Source organism: Frieseomelitta varia, unplaced genomic scaffold (assembly GCF_011392965.1).
Source record: "Frieseomelitta varia isolate USP_RPSP 00005682 unplaced genomic scaffold, Fvar_1.2 scaffold_170, whole genome shotgun sequence".
Taxonomy (NCBI): domain Eukaryota; kingdom Metazoa; phylum Arthropoda; class Insecta; order Hymenoptera; family Apidae; genus Frieseomelitta; species Frieseomelitta varia.
The window spans coordinates 39,487-61,151 of NW_025109417.1; the positions used below are offsets into that span (position 1 = coordinate 39,487).

The 21,665-nt window shown below is 32.9% G+C and overlaps 4 protein-coding genes across 5 annotated transcripts; 2 read left to right on the plus strand and 2 right to left on the minus strand.

Moving 5' to 3' along the window:
* Window positions 1-264: 264 nt before the first annotated feature.
* On the minus strand, window positions 265-1,379 carry LOC122538652 (1,2-dihydroxy-3-keto-5-methylthiopentene dioxygenase). The gene is made up of 4 exons (XM_043672907.1): window positions 1,158-1,379; window positions 798-917; window positions 532-711; window positions 265-464 (listed from the first exon to the last, which is right to left on the minus strand). Exons 1-4 carry the CDS (start codon window positions 1,278-1,280, stop codon window positions 330-332), a joined length of 558 nt encoding a protein of 185 aa, XP_043528842.1. The 5' UTR covers window positions 1,281-1,379; the 3' UTR covers window positions 265-329.
* A 296-nt stretch (window positions 1,380-1,675) lies between these two features.
* Window positions 1,676-4,574, plus strand: LOC122538645. The gene has a single exon (XM_043672896.1). It carries the CDS (start codon window positions 1,684-1,686, stop codon window positions 4,510-4,512), a length of 2,829 nt encoding a protein of 942 aa, XP_043528831.1. The 5' UTR covers window positions 1,676-1,683; the 3' UTR covers window positions 4,513-4,574.
* A 525-nt stretch (window positions 4,575-5,099) lies between these two features.
* Window positions 5,100-11,332, minus strand: LOC122538653 (ras-related protein Rap-2a). The gene has a single exon (XM_043672908.1). The coding sequence runs from the start codon at window positions 10,603-10,605 to the stop codon at window positions 10,060-10,062; it is 546 nt and encodes a 181-aa protein (XP_043528843.1). The 5' UTR covers window positions 10,606-11,332; the 3' UTR covers window positions 5,100-10,059.
* On the plus strand, window positions 10,493-21,322 carry LOC122538651 (phospholipid scramblase 1-like). Of its 2 annotated transcripts, XM_043672905.1 has the most exons (9): window positions 10,493-10,501; window positions 11,377-11,485; window positions 11,849-12,168; window positions 14,459-14,712; window positions 17,751-17,849; window positions 17,946-18,163; window positions 19,159-19,317; window positions 19,414-19,575; window positions 19,660-21,322. In XM_043672905.1, the coding sequence occupies exons 4-9, from the start codon at window positions 14,520-14,522 to the stop codon at window positions 19,699-19,701; spliced, it is 873 nt and encodes a 290-aa protein (XP_043528840.1). In that variant the 5' UTR covers window positions 10,493-10,501; window positions 11,377-11,485; window positions 11,849-12,168; window positions 14,459-14,519; the 3' UTR covers window positions 19,702-21,322. The 2 variants fall into 2 exon arrangements, with proteins under 2 accessions (XP_043528840.1, XP_043528841.1); XM_043672906.1 differs by lacking the exons at window positions 10,493-10,501; window positions 11,377-11,485; window positions 11,849-12,168 and adding an exon at window positions 14,018-14,184.
* The last annotated feature ends 343 nt before the right edge of the window (window positions 21,323-21,665 follow it).

The following is a 21,665-nucleotide window of genomic DNA, read 5'->3' on the forward strand; positions in this document are numbered from 1 at the left end:
ATATAATTTAATAAAGATAACAATTTTTATCATAAATATAGGAAGTAATTGTTATGGATATAAAAACTTTTTATTCTATAGAAGTTACTATTAAATTACATCTGTAGAAAGTTTATATTTTTATAAACAATTTATAAACTTTATAAAATTGGTTTTGTACAAATGTTTAATTACATTGAAGAATATCTTCTATAATATGCAGGAATGTGAATATAAATGATATAATTGTACATGTTATAATCTATGCAAATTTTACACTGAAAATGTTTATATAAGTTTTCTATTTCCTCAAATTATAAGCTGGTGATTTGTAAAATTTATAACAAACTTTAAACAACTTTTACTTGAAAACCATTGTTCAAACGATTCAGATAATTTTTACGGCATTCCATATTATCAGCTGGTCTATTGTATGGCAACCAAACGGGTTCACCCACAAAATAACGTTTCGCTTTGATATAATTCTATAAAAAAGAATGATAACAATCATTTAATTTTTAATAAATCTTAAAACTGTAATGGAATACTTACGTTAATATCTAAAGTAAATCTGTGATATATTCCACTAGGAATAATTATCAAATCTCCAGCTTTAACTTCAATACGTATCCATTGATCATCTTTATCTCGAACATCAAAATATCCTGACCCATCCAAAACTAATCTTATTTCTTCATCGGTGTGAAGATGTTCGGTGAAGAAATTCTTTAACTAAAAATTGAAGAAATAATTTGTATTATTTCAATTTGATAGATCATAATTAAAATGTATTAAAAGGAAGCTCAAACTTCACTTACTTTTTCTTCGTAATTTGGAAGACATTCTTTAGAACATACTATTTCATCCTCGTATGTGTAATTACGTTCTTTTTTTAATTCCATCAACGTGTTGTCATTTTGATAATTTTTGTAATCAACCTTTATATTAATATCGAATTAAATATATAAATAAGAAGTGAAAAATAGAATGTTGCTATAACGCAGTTTTTTCAATGACGTAAGAAGGTCAAATTCAAAAGTAATTTTTTTTCTATACAATTTTTAATCTAAATGTATTCGTTTAATATAAAACGAAAAAGAATTGATTGTAAAATTATAATCGAGCGGCAAATGTCAACAATAAAGAAATCTTATTGAACTATATGAACGTTACCTAACCTTAAAATATTCGACACCTGTTTTTTTGAACAGATCCTCAAGAGAAATATATTCAGGTGGTTGTTTATGGTGTTCTAGCCGTTGATCGGCATCGCTGTTATTCATGTACCATGCACGAACCATTTTTCTTCTATGAATAACACTATTCGGTTCGGTAATTTTTCTACTCGTTATTTATTAATGACGTAACCTTGGAGATAAAATTATCTAGGTATACGTTTTTTACGGAATTAAAAAGAAACGTACAAACTTATCTGAGCAACTATACAATATTGAAACATTTTAAATTATAAATTATGTATGTTATGTTTAATACATCTTTTGTATATTTCATTTTTATATTACACGAATCATTTATTTTAATGTACTTTTATATTGTTTCGTACATCATAACTATTTATGTATATTAAATTTAGATTTATTTAAGAATTTATATATGTAACATAATAATTGTATTAAATTTTCAGAAATTTTTGTACAAGTGAAGGATCTCATAAGTGTATAATTTCAATTAATTATACCAACAATGGACAAATTTTACAAAAAGATTCAAACGTATCTAATGAAGAAGAGTCAAGAATGTGGAGAATTGAAATTTCTTACATCTTGCATAACAGCAGAGAATAATACTCATATTGAGGACATATGTGAATCAATAAACAATATATTTAAAAATTATGATATACCTGTAAAAGAAAAAGCTTCGGTAAATGATGAAAAATGTACACAATCATATAAATACTTATTATTAAATACTAATTTCGAGAATCAAGAACGTTTGGCAGAAGATATTGTTAGTGGTCACTTAGTTGATATGTGTCCACCTTTATCTCCATATTTGCTTATACAAATATTATGGAATCTTGAGTATGAGAAGATTTTAATTGAATCTCTTTTATATATGCCATTAGACCTATGCATAGAAATAGTAAACATAATTACAAAATGCATAGACAAATTATCTTTTCAAAGATCAATTCAATGCATATTTCAACTAATACCGACCATATATACCAAGTTTCTACATTTAAAAGAATTTAGTATACAGTCCAAAAATGTGGAAGAAAGCATACAAAATTTATTGATAAGTTTTGAAGAATTCTTACTATTATTAACAAATCCTAAGTTACCTTATTTGATAGAAGTATCAGACTTGAAGAAATACGAACGACATGGTATCATGTTAAAAAAATTAATTTGTACAACAAAAAAATGTTTGGAGACCAAAAATGAAAAGATATTGATTTCTACGGATCTTGAAAAATTATACAGTATTACGTTTGGAAAAGAAGAATGTGTAAAATGTGAAAATACATTGATAGAGAATACTATGTCAACATTAAATCAAAAATTAATGGACTTATTATTAATTAAAATCAAAGAAGTTGATTGCAATATTTACTTAAGCTGGGCAGAGTTGAATGATCAAGAAAACAATATGATTTCTCTACAACGTTCTATTGGAATTGAATGTTATTATTTCATAGATTTTTTATCCAATGATAAAAAATTTTCTGAAAACGCACATTTGATAGAATGTTTACAACAATTGTCATGTAAATCAGATCCTAAACAATCGAGCTTTATTTTAGATTTATCGGAACTCTGTTCCGCTATATCCAATGGTAAAAAGGAGCTCATGAAACAATTATTATCTAGGTACAAAGAATGGGACCGCACGATACTTGATTTCATTTATGACAATGGATCATTGTTAGAAAAAGAAGACTGTTTAACATTGCTAGAATATCTTACTTTTATCCTTCAGCAATCAACAGAGGAAGATTCAAAAGAATTTACTTATGATTTAGTTATAAAGATATTGTCGTGTCAAAGTATATCAGATATGTACGAAATTATAATGATGTATTTAACTAAATTTGATGGTAAAAATTATTTAGAATCTCCAAATACGGATGCAGCATTTCACGAGTTCATTATGCGAAATAGTCTACAAACTTTTACGAATTTAAAAACAATCTTATTGTTTCTTTTGAAAAATCCTAAAATGGTATTGACGGTACTTTTGAAAATCACTATTGGTCATCCTGATTATAGAAATATCATGATTTCTCCTAATGATTTGCTTTTACTATCACCATTTATGCAAATAAGAGAAGGTGATAATCAAGTGCTATTAACAAGTATGTTAAGGATCATTTGTATGGAAAACACAGAATGGAATGCTAAGAAGTTTATGAACCTGGTGAATGTCATGTTAGACAATTCTGTAATTGAAGTGCATGATTTGATAAATAACGTTTATATACCATACTTAAGAGAAGACACCTTTAACGTATCAAACATAAATGTAATTCTCAATAGTATTCACAAATTACAAGTGAAATGTACCAAAAATACAAATATTAAAGATTTAATAATAATTCTCGCAAGAAGAATGTCGTTTCTTCGAAAAAATACAAGTATCGACAAATATGCGAGTAGCGAAGTATTTTCTTGGATAACAAGGATATTGTCATATTTCTTGGAAAATGAAAACTTTTCTGTCTCACTAAAGAAGGAGATAATGAATGGAATTGAACCTATCATTGAACCAATAGACAAATTATATTTCGCTTCTCTTTGGCATTTAATGCAGAAAGGTGTTAGTATAATTGATATAATAGAAGATTATGAGAGACGTTGTTTTGTTGTACTGAACAGACTGAAAGAAGATTCAAAAGCTTCAGAAAAATTACGACATTATTGCTCCGATTTAAGTTTACAAAGAGAAGATTTTCTGCGCCATTTAATCATTCGTTCAACCGAAGAAGAATATCAAAGATTAGGTTCGGAACTTACCATAATTTATTGGTTCGTTTTTGGATGGAACGATGAAATCGATGCGTTTGATAATTTTCTACGTTTGACGATGGAAGCGTGTTGTTTATCTCTGGAATATTCATCCGTCGGTGGAAACAATTTATTTGTATATTTATTTAAATCTTTTATTCGTTTCTGTTGGACGTTTGTATCCCTCGAAGGAATGAAAAACCACGAGAAAGTATGCCAATTATTAATTAAAAATATCAATCAACTTAACGAAAGCATAAAACATAGCCCTTATGTGAATTTATTCACTACTCATCTTACACGTTGCGATAACCACACAGAAGACAATGATTTTGTAAATTTTCTGCAAGATGTTTTGAACACTTTTCACCATTTCGCTGATGAGTGTTTTGAATACAGTAAGTGTAATGAACATAGTGAAGAAACATGTGAAATATCTCATTCTCTAAAAGTCTCAAATTTTTATATAACTCACGAAGTAATTTCTGCTTGTGTGAAAGTACCTCCAACAGAAGCTTATGAATGTATTAGAAGAATGGATGAAGTATTTACCTCAAATTAATTGCCCGTAATTACGAAAATACATTTTAAATGAGAAATAAAAATGAAAGTAAGCGACAAACATTTTCTGTTAAATTCAATTGATGATTAATCCATGAATATTTTAAGTTTAAAAACTTAAATAACTTGAATAGAGCAACAAACAGCCTGACTGATCTTTTATAGATAGTAGATACACTTCATCATTTGTAGTATATAATAGTCTATAATATTAAAATTAGTATAATTAACTACATATATACTTACCATTAATTTGTTACACAATCAATTTTTTTCTTTTTCGAATGAAATTAAATCTTTACTGAATTATAAAATATTTAAAAAATTATTTCTATAATAAATAACAAAAAAGATTTCACGCAAATAGGTATTAGATATTATTATGATATCAATAAATTTCCACTTTGATTATTCTACTACCGACTTCTTTATGTAAAAGAATTTATTAAAAATTTTACAAATTTAAAATTAATCGAAATATTTTGCACGTATTTTCAATCTTTGTAAAAACAGACATAATTTACATGTAGTTAAAACTTCCATTCATTTTCACATTGCAGAGGATTTTCTATAATCAGTACCAAGTTGTTGCTTGTTTTTATTCTATATTATATTTGTGCGATATTTCCAAAATGCCAGTACAATGGTTAGTAATAAAAAAATGTGAAAAAAATTGCATACAAAGAAAAAATGTGCACCAGTATTGAGTCAGGCAAAAATCAAGTGGGTAGCTTCATCTGGATAGTCTCAATGCTTTCATGGAAAAAATTTGGTATATGATACAAAATTGCTGTAACAGCCTATTGTCTTTGAAATTAAATTACGATTTCTATCTTTAATCTACAAATATTAAATCCATGCTACATTCCTTCTACACTAGACAAGAAAATTAGTATTTAAAATAATTTCGGTATAAAATAATTAATTAGACAATAGGATAGTACAGTCATCCCTCTCACAATAAAGCCATTATTTTCTCCAACTTATAACCGTACTTTCTTACAACTTTTTCCATGTCATTGAGTTACAAGATTTCTATAGTGACTAGATTCTTATGCTGGTAATATAAACAGAATACAATATAACGTTTAATAACTGAAAGCAGAAGTTCGACAAGTGAAAATTAAATCAAGAATGAGAATACTTTGTTACATAAAAGAAGAAAGAAAAGATACTTGTTTATTTTCAATCGCATTTTAAAACGGGGAAATACACGAATGTCACATGCTCTTACGTTTTTATTCTTCTTTTTTTCCTTTCATTACTAGTAAAAAATAATGCACGTTCTGTTTTCGCCTATTTCCCTTTCTTTTCATCGACGTGATTAACAAACGCGATGGAGAAAAATATTGAAAATACCAGCAAACAATTTTTGCGGATGTGTGTTGTTATCGAGTATCTGTTTCTTGTCTACCCAAGTGATATCGCTCGAATGTATAGCTAATCCGATCAAAGAATAACAAACCAAAGAAAGACGGGCTAAAACAACAAAGAAACATAACTATATCTCGCGAACGTCATCGTTTGTCAATGAAATGCACATTTTTTTACTGTAAGCCATTCTCATTGTTGTCTTTTCGAATGTCAGATCAGTATTTGTTCATTTTTTTCCTCCATTAATATTAATATTATTATTAATTATTAATATTATTATTATTATATAATTCGACGCTATAATATTTACAGATTCTTCACATTGTAAAAAATATAACGTATTTCGTACTCAATATCATACGCAGGTAGTACTGAAAGGCCGATATACATCTAAATCGTGGTGTTTCTCGAATTAATGTGACCCAGTTGCGTAACAAATCTGCATGTATACATATATATTGTATGTATATATATATATATTTATATATATTTATATTTATATCATTTATTTATTTATTCATTTATTTATATCTAATTATAAAATCGTATGCGAATCGTTTTTTTTTTTTTGTAGGTGGTGAATTCTTGTGCTTTCTTTCCCTTAAATCTTTTTCTTTCACGTTATAGAAAAAAAAAAAAGAAAATTTAAAAAAAAGAGATAATACTAAAAAGAATTTGCTAGCCAAGAAACAAGGAAGAAAACGAAACGTCACCTGGTCCTTGACACTTGATATGCTCACTCAGACGAAGCTCGATTTTTTTTTTTCTTCTAATATTTTCTCAATGCTTGATAGCTTTCCAAGTAAAAGGACAGTTCGTTTATCATTATCATTACTTCATTTCCTTTTTCTTTTTTTTTTTTTTGCATTTTTCTATATTTTTGAGTTTCTTTTCGTTTTCTTTTCTCTTGTGTACAAAAAGTCTTCAGCGCACTCTTTAGAAAAATATTCTTAAAACGCGATCCCGCGCCGGGGAAACGTGTGCGTTACATTCAGAAGCGATATAAATATAGAAACTTTTTTTCTTTATTCCGTTTTTCTCATGCATTTAGTTGTGTACATAATATGTACTTAGAAAGCTATCCCGCGGGCAGTCAATGAGCGTCATTTACTTTTTCCTCTCTCCCTCCCCTCTCCCCACCCCGTGTTCAACCCCTCACTCTACCATTTCTCCTCCTTTTTTTTCGTTTCTTTTCCTTTCCTTTTTTTTTTTATTTTTTTTTTTATTATTATTCTTTTCGCCGATCTATGGTTTTCGCGAAGCACAAAAAACGCAGGAGAGCGAAAAAACGTAACGATAATAGAGCGAGAGCGATTACACGTTTCACAAAGAGGCCCTTTGATTCGCCGTTGAAAGGCTTCTATACGCGGTTATTATCGTCGCCTTTTAATAGAAAAACTGCGGTTATAATCTACAGGATCACAGCGAGACTATGAATTTTCCGAGTGATAAAATAGAAGATACGAATAATTATATCTGTGTTGCTTCCCCTCCCCCCTGCCCGCCGTTCATTCTTTCCGCATTTTTTCCTCCTTGCCTGTGTTTATATTATTCGAGTATAGTAATGAAATGTCAGATGGCCCGATTCGCTACGTCGGTATACGCTTCACCAATTTTATAAACTGACAAAACGTATTAGCACCCTTCATTAGACGAATACGCGAGGCTACCGTACTTTGAATTCTCCCCGCATATAATCGAGTACTTCGTTTCTCTAATACATATATATATATATATATATATATGATGTACAATGGTTTTTATCATATCAGATTATATAAATACTAATATTTTGGAATGAGAATAAAAAATATAAAGTAACAAATAATCATTTAAACTTATATAATTATCTAATGAAACGCACAATTAAACGAAATATGAGAAAAATTATAAAAGAGAAATTTCCAAATAGCGTAAACTAATAAAATTAAATGCTTTGTGGCAGAAACAAAAGAAAACACCCAGCCCCGCATATTCGCTACGAAACGACATTTCTAAAAGTGCACCGACAATTGGAGAGAACGAATTAAGTGTACGATCGATAACTCTTCCCAAGAATTCTATATCGTTGGACTCGCTTTTTTTTCTTTTCTAACTACCAATGATAGAAATACTGTACATCAGTTCGTTTGAAACTTTTCAGTTCAACATCGCGGTCCTTCGATACGTTCAAGCACGGGAGAACGCTGTCGATCGTGTACAATTTAACATTCGCAACTGATCCAAAAAACAGATAATTGAGACGAACAAGTAGATATTATACAAACTATAAATACATATTTTATTTTGTTTTCCTTCTTCGTTTTCGTTTTCATAAAATCAGAATTTAACATCCTTCAGTTAAAATTTGTGAAAAAAAAAAAAAAAAAGAAAAAATAGAAGATAACCGATTGAACAACCTTCATTATTTTTTGTTTGCTTTTTTGTTAAGGTACGTTATGCAACAATCACACGGAAAGTAATGACTTCGATGGTGTGGCGTTAAGTAATAACATATCGAGCTAATGTAATGACTGTTATGGTATAAAAGCGGTTTTTAACATTGGATAATATGATTTTTTTTTTGATCACACGAGAAAAATTACACACGACCTACTACTACTTATAAGGGAGTCCATTGCTTCTTTTTTTTTTTTCTTTTTCGTTATATCTATTTGTTTACATTCACGAACTCAATAACAGTTCGAAAGGAGATTTTTCGTTCATAGAAAGCAATGGATATATTGATTATTATGAGTACCACATATGTATTTTGCAGTTGAAGGGATCAATGTACCAGCAAGCCTTCGTGAAAAAACACATTTCAAAGTCTTACATCCTCTTGCTGGTTTCTTCTTTTATTTCTTTTTTTTTTTTTTAAATTGGTTATAAAACTTTTTGGAATTGTATAAAGATCTTGTATCTCTGTTTCTGTTATACACATTTTACCACATAAATCCTATAATTATGTTTATGATTGACGTTATGCACTAATGTTCTTCTGTAATATTACTGCAATCTCCTTTCTTCCTTTTCCTTTTTATTCCTTTCCATTTCATGCCTTGGTTGATTAAAAGCACTGGATGCTAAGTTTTGAATTCTCAGTCTGATGAAGGTAATTCTTATTCAAATATAAGAATACATACAATATCTGGTATGCAATGGAGTCATATTGAAAGCCGATGAGAACACAACTATCTGAATATCCTGGTCTCGAATATAAAATTCTACTCATTAGCAACAATTTCAATACTCCATGTTCATCTCAATAAAATGTATTTCTACCATTAGAACTGTACAATCAATACCAATACCATTAACGACATACCATTCAAGCCCTCTATACAATGTATTCTTTACCGCAGCCTCTGACAATTGAGCACAGGTAACATATCGTTAATGGAAATCATTGCACAATGTATCTAAGCAATCTATCTTCTTCTCAATTCTTGACTGTACATTGTAAACAACATTTGAATATTTCCGATTTTTTTCGTTATTTCAAATAACTGACCACCACAGTGATTCCTTCAATATCTGCAAATAGCTTTGGATGCTTTGTTTAATCAGCATCTAACCTGCGAATAGAGATTTACAGACTGAAACAAATACGCAATGGGTGTATTTTTTAGATTGAGCAGAAAGCTAGACATATCAAGTTTGGTTTCGCTGTTAACAAGTAACAACTACTGCAGGGCAGTTCTATTATCACCCTTGACATTATCTGTCCTTTCCTATTTCATTTTGCTATTTCCTTTCCTTATTTTTTCTCTCTCAGAGTATTGGTCCTTTGCTGACGGAGTTACCTCTTTTCATTGCCCACTTATATCTACTATTATATATTACAATAATATTACACATAATACTATCCATGTATATTAAAATATTTAACAGCCAGCCAAACAGCAGGCTATGATCTTCCAATAGAAAAAGAACCAAGAGACGGCATGAGTCTTTGACGTATTTCAAATTCACAAGAATCCAGGCGTTTATGATCATAGTATTAGTCTTACAGATTGGCGAATTCACAGCACAAGCCCAAGAGTTGAGCTTAAGAGAGAGGGAGAGAGAGAGAGAACGCCTAAGCACTGGATGAACGAAAGTTTCACCAAGTGTACTGCGATCCAGCCATTATATGGATTTCCTTTACCTAACGTGGCTTGGTTAACCCACGGTTCAGGATTTTGATTAATTATTAGAGGATGCTGCAACAACAGTAGCTTTTCTTCTCTTTCTCAGGGCTGACGTTCATCTCGCGTACAATCTCCGCGAACACGTCGTTCACGTTCGTGCGGTGTTTCGCGGATGCCTCGACGAACGGGCATCCCCAGAGTTGCGCCAGAGCGTTCCCCTCGGCGGTATCTACTTCGCGTTGATGCTCGAGATCGAGCTTGTTGGCGACCAGTAATACGGGCACTCTCTCGGTACCTTTGACGCGCGTTATCAATTCCTTCATCGCTTTGATATCCTGGAAAGTCTGATGATTCGTCAGACTGTAAACTACGACGAATCCCTGGCCGTTCTTTATGTATAGATCGCGCATACTCGCGAATTGTTCGGTGCCGGCGGTGTCGAGGATTTCGAGTACACACGGCGAGTTGTCCACTTCGATCTCCTTCCGATAAAAGTCTTCGATCGTCGGATCGTATTTCTCCATGAAACATCCCGAAACAAATTGCACGGTAAGTGCACTCTTGCCTACCCCGCCCGAGCCGAGGACGACTACCTTGAACTCGCGCATCTCTTTGGCAGTTCGCCTCCGTCTCCACCGGCTCCTCCTCCTCCTCCTCCTCAACGTGTCCAGGACCGAGAGGAAGGTTCTTTCTCTCTCTCGAGCAGCCTAGCTGATTATCGTTGCACGTTTGTTCTTTCTCGAACACCACGAAAATTGACTGCCGCTTATATTAACTCCGTCTCCTTCGTATCGTATTCGTTGAAACGATCGCGTTAGAGCTAGAACGATACTTATCGCCGAACAAAGGCATTGATGATGTTACTGAACGGTGAATCGTGCACAATGTTTTACCGTGATCGTAACGTAGCCGTTCTTAAGGTTCGAAGAAGACATGACAGCACCCGTATGAACACTCTCTGTCACACCGCAGTCCCCTGGCGACGTTCGCCTGGCCTGCCTCCTTCCTGTCTTTCCTCTGCCCCTCACTTCTTCCCCAGATCTGACGTGCGTGACGCCATCTTATCACACTTAGATTTTCTTTTCGTACCTCCTGCGCCGAACATCGGGGCACTGTCCCTATCCGCTTCAACCTACGACTAGTTTACGTCCACTCGATATATATCTTTCCGAAACTTATCTCGCACGGACTGAAAAATCCTGTTTTAAGACCTGTTTCCAAATTTTCCGGCATCTCTCCGTTGTGACACGGTCGCAACTGCTTCGCGATTGGTGAACACGAGCCGAGTGTTGGAAAAGTCGTGGCGAATCAGAGCGCTGGACGTGCTGACTGACGTTCGCTCTTTCTTTGTGTACAATCGTACACAAGAAGGAAAATAGTAAGAGAGGAATCACGGAAACTCCCTTTACCGGATGCAAGTGTCATTCTCTTATCTTCTAGACAGCGCTATCCACGATCTCTCAAAAGCCACGAACTCCCAACCACTTAGTAAGTTTTATTAATATTATCAAACATTCCGTGAAATTCTGTTCGACTCGAAATCATTCTTATTCTTTCTCCTCTTTCTTTGTTCCTTTTCATTTTTGCTTTCTAATAAATGTTGTGACGACGAAATTGTTCTTTCCACAAGGTAAAGTAAGAGTACTGTTAATAACAACAAATTCCAGATACGTTCGTGAATAATCGTTGTTTACATTAGCTTAAGTTTGATCGTTTATTAAAGTCCATCCGATTTATGTTGGATGTAATGGTTAAATAAAGACACCGTGATACCGAGTTCGTTGAATGATTCACGGAATACGAGTCATTCTGTGTTGATAATATTTGCAATGTTAATTGCTATTTTCGCAGCCAGTCGATCGTACTGCGTAATTGAGCAACAAAAAACGCAATCCTTTCATTCGTCTGTACAAAGTCTTTCTATTTACATGAGAACGCTGCGTAAATACACGAATTTTCAAAAATAGATCGATAGAAATAAAACCTAAAGAGATGTACGTAACAGGAAAATTCAGAGTTTTTTACTGAGCTCGTTTCTTCGCATGTTTTTATTGAGTAATTCCCTTTCTTTTGGATAGTGTTCGAAAAAAAAGAAACGAGAGAGGTAGGGAGGGAGAGAGAGAGAGAGAGAGAGAGAGTGAGAGACAGAGAAAGATAACGAGAAGCTACATGTAAGTTCACGTTTTGTTTTCTACCATCAAAGGGCTTTTCTCAAAAACCGGAAGCGCATGTTGTTACCATATCTTGCGGTTTAAAGAGGCCTGCTATTTCTTTTGTATTAGTGTATATCCTCGTGTAGATATACGCCATTCCAACAGACACTAACGACCTTGTGGTATGCGACGCAGACACACGTGAGACACGATGACATCATCCGATGAAAGTGTACATAACTGAACAATGCATCACTTTACGTAGTATTTAGTGACGAATGGCGATAATTAGTCATTAAGGCTAGTTTTCATTGATCTTTCGGGAAATCTCCTTCGTACTAGAATTTTATCTCATATTCTTTATTAGAAAGTCTAATGAACGAAAACGATATAACAATTTGATGGATATAACTTTATTAAAATTGAAATGTAACAATCTGAAATGGATAATAAATAGATTTTGTTTAAAAGAAAATGATAACGCGCGCTAATACATTTTTACATTACAAATGTGTTGTGAACGTTTGTCATGTGCAATAAATAAGTGGATCGTAAGCTATTGATAACGTTTTCAATTATTAGGATTGTTTTTTAATTATATGAGCAAGCACATGGAATGATTTATTTGGAAAGATTACCAAATCAGCTGCCATTGTATGGAATACACAGAACAATGCCTATATTTCTTGAAATGCACGTGCACTTATCGCTACGCTTATCGTTGATTTCCAGTGTCATTAATTGGAGCAAACTTGACTCGCTCCATTCGTGTAACACTAATTCGTATAATTTGTCGTTCTTGATTCCTTGTCGTTCGTTCACCGTGAAAAGCGCAATCAGTGCGTGTTACAAGCGCGGGGCATTGAAAAAAAAAATCGTACGAACGAAAAGTTATCGAGGCTGTTCGCAACAAACGAGGAAATCGTCTATTAGGTCTCATGAAACCTAATTCAAGGCTGTTAAAAAGTGGCGCATACAATGAGATCGAAACTAGTTTAAGGTGTTATTTTCTTTTTCTTTAATTTGCAATAAATTATTTTACCTATATATTTTGCTGCATGTTCATTTTACCGATTTTTCTCCTTCTCTCTTTTTTTTCGTTTTAATTACATTGCATTCGTATCGTGATGTAATTTGAAGAAGAATTTGTAAGAATTTTATTTATCTTACGTTATATATATTATGTCTGTAAATACTTAATTCAAATAGATCGAATAAAAATAGTAATTGAAAAAATGTACAGCATACGTTACAAAATTGCAAAATATTTTGAAAATTATTAGAGGGAATAGCAGAATTCTCTTTTAAAATTTTACAATTTATTGGAATCTTTTTTCATGGGATATCATCAAAGAAGCTAAGTAGTATCCTGAGAAGCTACAGTAGCATCCTGTAAAATACCAAAAAAAAGTGTTACTATTATTTTTAATAATTCTCAAGATCACTTGTAACAGATTTTATCAATCATTCAGTGTATTAAAATAATAAAAACGTGATAAGTAATATTTAATTAACCTCTGTACAAAAATAACGAAAAAGATAAAAACAGATGCCAATATCATGAAATATGTATGTTATACACATGTTATTAATTGAATTTGTTATCTTATAGTTTATACTATATGATTAAATTTAGTATCCGACAATAATATTTATGCAATTTATCGATCATAGACATATCGAGAGACAAAGGATTGTTATTAATATAAAAATGGATACTTATCGGCTATAGTTCATATAGTTCATATTCTCTTGTAAGTTACAACGACCTTTTAGGAGGGGACAATGACCTAACAATTTCAATAACATAAACAGTATTATACGATTAACGTTTCGTCACCGTACGATCTTTTTCGTAACTAATTTCCAGTACAATTGCTCCGTTGATAAGAAAGGTCGTTACGCGAACAGCGTTACCGATTGAAATACAAACATAACCTAGATATCGAAACAAAAAGTAAACAAATTAAGGAGAAATGCTTTGATTTTTTAATTTTTTACATAAAAACATATCACTTGTACAGCTCACATACAGTAAGTTTTTCATTACATGTATATATAAAAGCGTACATTTTCACATGCATGTAATAAAATTACTTGCACAACAAGAATGCTACATACGTCACTCAAGTTTGAATTAATTGTAATGTGTATATGTTTATATGTATGTATGTGATTGCGTATATGTATACCTCTGTAGTTTCTTTTGTTAAAAATGAAATTTTAGGAATTAAAAATTAATTTTCATAGTATCTTTTTCAATTATCTTTTAATTAGCCTTACTAATTGCCTTTTTTTCTAATTTCAGGAAAGACAGACCTTTAAAAACATTTATTTGAGGGAGAGAAAAATAGAAAGAAAAAGAGAAAATGAATTCGACCCCTTATTCTACACCGTATCCGCCACCATCACCTGGTGCATTCCCACTGTCTCAACCTGGAGTACCGCAACCTGAAATGCCACAACTCGGAATGCCTCATCCTGGAATGTTGCAACCTGAAATGTCACCTGCCGGAGTGCCATCATATGGAATATCAGTACCACAATCTGGTGCGCCACAAGGTAAAGTCTATTTAGAATTTGTTTTATCTCTTATTTAGCTGTTTTTCTGTTACTAATAAAAAATTTCGATTGTTTGAAGATTCAATCGTCAGGTGCGGTAGAAACTGATTGACAAGCAGATATAAAATTCTCGTTTATTAGATCTGTTAGATACATGCATCTCTTATCAGATTTCATTAAGATTATTTCTGAAACACTCGATAAGAGACTTATTAATAGATTAATAGAGCGTTAAATAGATTAGTAGATAAATAGTAAATAGATTAATAGAAAATTAATTCAAACATGTTTCAAACCATCAAGAATAATTGACAGAGGAAAGTCGTTAAAGTTTTAATTAAAGGATTATAATCGAGTTACAATTAGAGGAATAAATCTGATCTGCAAAGTCTACGAAATTCCATACTGTGGAATATGTAGTACTGTAAAGTGTGATCTCCCTGGTGCTTCTCTGGCTGTCCAAATATTTCCAAAAGAACTTCTCCGCCGTGTTCAGGTAATAATTCGACTTTGAATTTATCGCTCTCGAATGTTATTCAAGCGCGAGAGCAAGAGAGAAGAGAGACCCCTAAACGAAGTACGATACGGTCGCTGTTTGCCAAGTGACGATCAGTAAGTAGATAATAGTCGTCTTCGTTGATAGAAGCGTCACGTATAGCAGGATGATGTGACATCCAGTTTCGTGTTCCGGCCGTTCATTTCGCTCTCTTATCAGTCAGCAAATACTATCCCGTGTTTCTTTCGATCGAATCCTAAATCTTTTTTAATTCCTGCGTTAAGAAGTACCCGCGCAAATCAATTACATACGTGGCTAATCTGTAGATCGCACGTGTCGCCATTTTATATCAACTGATATTGTTTATGATCGGCGGAAAATCGTATCGCGTAAATATCGGCGCTCCTCCTGTTATGTCAGTGCTGCGGCTATAGTTATTTTTTATTTTCACGAATAGTAAGGCAGTTGCGCGTTAAATATAGATTAATTAACTGACTTGTATCGAAGTGTTAGAAGTGTTGTTAATAATAAGTGAAGTAAATTGAATGAAAATCCCAGAAAATTGAGATTCTCGTTAGTGAAATATTATCTCGTGATGATGTTGTAACAAGGTAGCTGTTGTTCAGAGTTGGTTCGAACGTAAGAATTTGTAGTTTGGGGTCACAGTGTTGCTATACGAGCTTTAGAACCGTTGTACCCCTGATATAAAAATTAAATCATAACGCGATACTTTTACTCGATGCGATCGTACCTATTTTTTTTTTTTTTTTTTTTATTTTCTCCAAACAGTTTCATCGATCAAATGAGAGTCTCGTAAAAACAAATAGTTAGCGATGAAAGTAGCGATTTTTTGAAAATGTTGGAAATTACCATCTCTGCAAGAGTCATTTATTTCGACGATAATTTCTATTTTTCGTCTATAAAAGATGGGCGAGGATTTCTTTAGCAAGAAAAAAGGAGGAGATTATTTTGCCTGCGAGCGAACATTTTCGAAATGATGTTCGTGGTATAGTGAAATGCCGGTTGTGTGGCATGGTCGCGTGTTAAGGTGATTCATGATTAATTAACGGTGTGTAAAGATTAAATAATGTTCTGGCTAATTTACGGAACAACGAGTCTAGCCGGACATGCGTCGGCGGATTGACAATTTACTGTCGACGAAGGGCTGTAATTACGTTGCATAAAATTCTATTTTCGTAGCAGAGAGTCAGCGCTTTTCGAGCTAAAATTTTCAATTGCTCTTTGCGTGGAAAATGTTGCGAGATTTGATTTACCAAAGCTATAATAACCCAGCGACATTAATTTAAAAAAAAAAAAAAAAAAAGAGGAGTACTTTGAGACGAACTTAAATCACCAGGAGCAAAAAGATTATAAATTGACAAGTAACACTTTTGATCAAGTGTTTTTTCTATTGTTAATTCGTCTTTTTATTACATTATCTTATCATCTTTATTATTTGTATGTCTTATTATGAAAATAAATAATATGTGGAATGTCGTGTAGAACACGCAGAAATACGCAGAAAAAGTAAACGGCGCTCGCAGGGGGAAGACCCACATCATTATAAGATATTGTATTCAACAGTTGGAAAAGTTTTAACTTGGGGGGGAACATTTGTTTTATTTATCTAACGAAGATAACGGGGGAAAAAGCAGAACGACCTAAGGAACTGTCCCAAGGAAAGTACACAAGTTTTATCATTTCGCTGAGGAGGAGAAACTTGGGAGAATAAACTTGATCATTAGTACATTAAGTGCTGCCGATACTTCGGCATTCCACAATACGATTTCACGTATGAAATAAATTCCCGTTCGTTTTAAATTTCTTTTGAACGTGAAGAAAAAAAAAGAAATTATTACCGTGAGAATAGTATACGCGTGTAATAAATATAAATAAATAACTTTTATCGGGAATAATTTAAGAGTTCAACTTCTGAATATTTCACATGTACATCGATAATAGACTTTTCGTTTGTGGAAAGAGTGTGTGAGCGATGGAGTCGGAATATTTTGAAGCTTCGTGGCGAGTAAAGGTACAACAGATTCGAAGACGACTCCGCACTTTGTTCAGAGACACATTAAACAGATATAGATCAAAGAGGAAAGGCTATACCAGGTTCCTTACGGATGAGGAGAAAAGGTGACTCCGTTACACAAATTGACTACTAATTGTTTAAGTTTATGCAGGCCCGTCGTCAGATAAAAGTGAACCTGTAAATTTCTTAAAATCTGGTTACACATTGTGTCGTAAGACCGAAGTGAAAAAAAAATTAATGCCTTCAATTTTCTTTTTCATAAAGTGTCTTTTATGAGAAATTCTCTTGCGTGAAATTGAAGTGAAAAATCATATAACATATTTTATATTTTTTTCAAACCTGAAGAATGTTTCGACGATAAAAAAGAGAAGAAGATAACTGAATGAAAAGTGGTTCGAATGAATTTTTTAAAAAAATATCAGAACAACCAACTTTTATAATTAAAGAGAAAAAAAAAACCATGGAAACAAAAGTGGATCTGATAGTTCAATGTGTTTTTCGTTTCAGATGGCTGGTCATCGCCGAATACGATTTGTCCACTCGGTTTGGAATACCTTATTGCCCTGGATCACCTGCGTATACAACAACAATATGAAATATTGGAAGGTTAGTATTCTCTAATACTGACGTGCTGTACTTTTTTTTACTGTACCAGTTCGAATTTTGAATGCGTCGGTGAATTGAATAATCAAACAATTGCAGCTGTCGTTGGATGGGAGACTGAGAACAAATACCACATAACGAATGCTAATGGTCAGCCACTATATTACATTGCGGAGGAATCGGATACGTGCGCGCGATTGTGCCTTGGTGCTTTACGCTGTTGTGAATTTCGCGTGGTCGACACTAATCAGAGGGAGGTCCTGCACATGGTACGACCGTTCAGGTGTTCGGGCTGTTGTTGTTCTTGTTGCATGCAGGTATTTCATTTTTTTTTTTTTATATATAATTTCGAAAGAACGACCAGACATCAGAAAATTATTATTTCATTACTTTATTATTCAAATATTATTATTTCATATTTGTCACGTACATAGGTAAATCAATCGTATGTTCTGTAGCTGCCTTTTTTCATCACGAGCAATAGATACGTTCGCTTGAGTTTCTTCTCGAACATGCGGCGCGCATACGACGACTTGCGAACTTTCTTCACACGTGCACACCATCTGCGACGGATTGCCTTCGACGAAAAGTTATTCGGCCCATTAGAAATGCCGGTCACGATCGATACTCTTTGACCAAGCACCGCTCGTTGACGCTTTTGGACGCGTTGTTTCGTCCTTCCAGTCACCGTATGAAAATCGTTGCAAATGAAGCTCTTAAACAGATATATTTTGCGAACGCGCAGTCGCCACAAAAGAAAATAAATTACTTGTAATAAATCATATTCTTATTTCACATATGTATTATGTATTACTCGTTTAAAATTCTTATATTTAAAAAAAACATGTGACTTTGCAACACTTTCATGTTTGAAATTTACTAATCGTGAATTTTGATTAGAATGTGGTTTAAACTCCTTTTTTAATTATTATATTGTAAGCTTATTTTGCAACTTTCATTCGTGACTAGAAACAGGTTCCATTCGTGCATCGAGTGCAGTAATGCTATACCGATTCTCAGCATCTACGTTGCACAACCTGTGAAGGATAAAGCTGGCTAATATGCTGACTAAACTTTCCTTCACATTCTTCATACTCGTGAATTCTTCGAATCAGACTTGTCGATAGTAACGTGTAGATATCGTTAAAAGAAGAGAGATATGTCGAGTGTATTTAGATCTTAAAACTTAAATTAGACTTACACTGTCTTTTTCCAATCACTGCGAAAAAGTTGAATTTTGAAATTGCCACCATTCTTTATTCTTTCCCGATTTAATTTAACTCGACTTAAATTTCAATTTACTTTCATTCAGGTGTTGGAGGTATATTCGGGAGGAGTGCTTCTCGGTACAGTAACAGAAAATTGTAGCAGTTTCTTCAGGCCTTCGTTTTCTATTCGCAATGCGTCTGGGAAAACAGTTTTAAGGGTAAAGGGACCATGGTTTAGATGTTGCGGAACCGTGAGATTTAAGGTGAAACATTAATATAATCACTGTAATTAATATAATAGTAATTAATATAATCACTCGACTAACTTTCAATTTTCTAACTTCTTCTTTTCTTCCCAGATAAGGTCCGCGGATGATGTACATAGAGTTGGGGAAATTAAAAAGAAATGGGGCGGTTTCACTAGAGAAATTCTCACGGATGCTGATAACTTCAGCTTGCGTTTTCCTATAGATTTAGACGTTAAGATCAAAGCGGTGTTGCTTGGTGCCTGTATTCTTATCGTAAGTTAAAAAAAAAAAAAAAAAAAAGAACTTGTACAAATATCGATAAGTTTACTAATATTACAAATATTTTTGTGTTTACAGGATTTTCTATATTTCGAACGGAACGGAAGGCGCAGCGTATAGAATTCGTAGAATGATTGAAAGAATTCTATTTAAAGACTTGAAATTAGTGTCTTTTCTGCCGTGTTCTATTGGAGAAGAAACACTTTACTGTGAAGAATCGCTGATATATATCGAGAGCTTAAATTTTAAACTTCAAAGATTCGCCATATTTTTTATATCAAATTTATATAATGAATATGCACAACGTTGTCAAATAACCTGTCCAAGTGCAATTATTTAATTGCTGTTTGCTATTTTTGTATTCAATTTTGGAAAGGATCATTTGTGTATACTTACACGCGCATACATCGCTCTTTTTCTCATAAGGGAAGTGTTCTGGATTATGCGAACAAATACTTGCCCTGCAACTTACGTGATATGATGTTGCAAACTATTAGATTGTAAGTCTTTAATTTACATTAATGCAATATTACAATGTATCTATACTTGTACGTAAGATGTAATTTTATATAATTACGAGTCACAAATACTCTTTTTATATTTTTGTGCGTTTTTCAAAGGGCATTCATAATTTTAAAAAGTAATTGCTACTTGAATCTTGTCATTTTTTTTCTTGATATTTAAATTACTCGAGAGTTCACGAAATAAAGATTTAACGTTGTACGATCAAACGACTTTATTACGACCGTTTATATCAGATTTACATCAGAGATATCAAAAGGGATAAAGTATCAAAAAAGAAAGGAGAAGATATTATTGTGTACGTTCTTTTATTCGTGTTTCAAACTCACATCTTCATACATCTGATAGTGAAGTTGTCGTCGCGTCAGCTGCAGCATTTAGCATGCTATATTCGTCGCAGATGTTCTTAGTTTTGGTAAAAAATGAGAACGGAGAAACAATATGTGTGTAACATCCTTTCCAACACACGTTACAAAATGGCCGCTGAGATGCTGCAGACATTGCATTCGTTGCGTTTTTCTTTTTCTTCTTTCTCTTTAATACATCAAGAACCGGATTCACGCGCTAGATTTAGATTTCAAACTGGAAGCTCGAAGCTTCCTTGCCATAGCCTCGAGTTCTCTTACACCCAAGATATATCTTTTATTGATAATTTTTATAACACACAGTTACATCCTGTTATTGAGCGTAAATTCCATCATATTTCTGGAGTGAAAAGTAATCTTACATTTAAAGAGGTAAAAAATTGTCGAAATCAACATTCTCGGAGGAATTCTGATGAGTTGTCAAAGCAACAGCACAGTTCAGATGTAGAATTATATAATTAAATTCAGATACAATACTTTCAAAAAAATGTTCCTTGCCGTTCCTTTTTTTTTTTTCTCTTGTTTCAGCCATACAAATGCGTCTTCTTATACTTATATCAAACGGCGGCGACTCGTGACCAAAAAACAGAGTCAAAAAGGATCGAAATCGATTTCTCTTGTGATGGAACACCGTACAAAAATCCAAGGTGTTCTCAGCGTGTTAACCGAAAATGGTTTTACGACTCGGCCATCATTTTGAATCACATGTAACGATATATGTACGTAGCTGTCTTCTTTTCGTCGACGTCAGACGTTATTACAAACGTTGAAGGACTTTTTTTTTATCACGGGATAACACAGGGTGCTGGTACAAAGGATACTTCTGACAGACGGAGGTACAAAGAGAGAAAAACGAAGGTCAGAGGCGAAACAAAGAAAAGAATGACAGAGAAAAAAATGAAAGAATACTGCGTGTATTTTTTCTACATGCTGGATAATACATGTTTTTAAAAAAAGAAAAAACAAAAAAAGAGAAAAGAAAATGTGGCAAAACAAAATTAAAATACTGTTAAAGACATAATAATGCGTATTATATACGCACAACGTATAATACAAGCTGCTTTTTCTTCTCTTTTTCATTTTCGTTTTGTTCGTACGGACTGATTGAAAGGAACTTGAGTCAACGTAACAGACGATAATATAATAGTAATAATAATAATAATAGTATAATGATAGTGATATTAATTAATAATAATA

Excerpts from the sequence above, each read along its gene's own strand:
- LOC122538652 (XM_043672907.1), bottom strand. The coding sequence starts at position 1,280 with ATGGTTCGTGCATGGTACATGAATAACAGCGATGCCGATCAACGGCTA. Across the intron at positions 712-797 it reads TTCCAAATTACGAAGAAAAA|TTAAAGAATTTCTTCACCGA; the intron begins GTAAGTGAAGTT and ends TTCAATTTTTAG. Across the intron at positions 465-531 it reads GATTTACTTTAGATATTAAC|AATTATATCAAAGCGAAACG; the intron begins GTAAGTATTCCA and ends TCTTTTTTATAG.
- LOC122538653 (XM_043672908.1), bottom strand. The coding sequence starts at position 10,605 with ATGCGCGAGTTCAAGGTAGTCGTCCTCGGCTCGGGCGGGGTAGGCAAG.
- LOC122538645 (XM_043672896.1), top strand. The coding sequence starts at position 1,684 with ATGGACAAATTTTACAAAAAGATTCAAACGTATCTAATGAAGAAGAGT.
- LOC122538651 (XM_043672905.1), top strand. The coding sequence starts at position 14,520 with ATGAATTCGACCCCTTATTCTACACCGTATCCGCCACCATCACCTGGT. Across the intron at positions 19,318-19,413 it reads GCGGAACCGTGAGATTTAAG|ATAAGGTCCGCGGATGATGT; the intron begins GTGAAACATTAA and ends TTTTCTTCCCAG. Across the intron at positions 19,576-19,659 it reads TTGGTGCCTGTATTCTTATC|GATTTTCTATATTTCGAACG; the intron begins GTAAGTTAAAAA and ends TTGTGTTTACAG.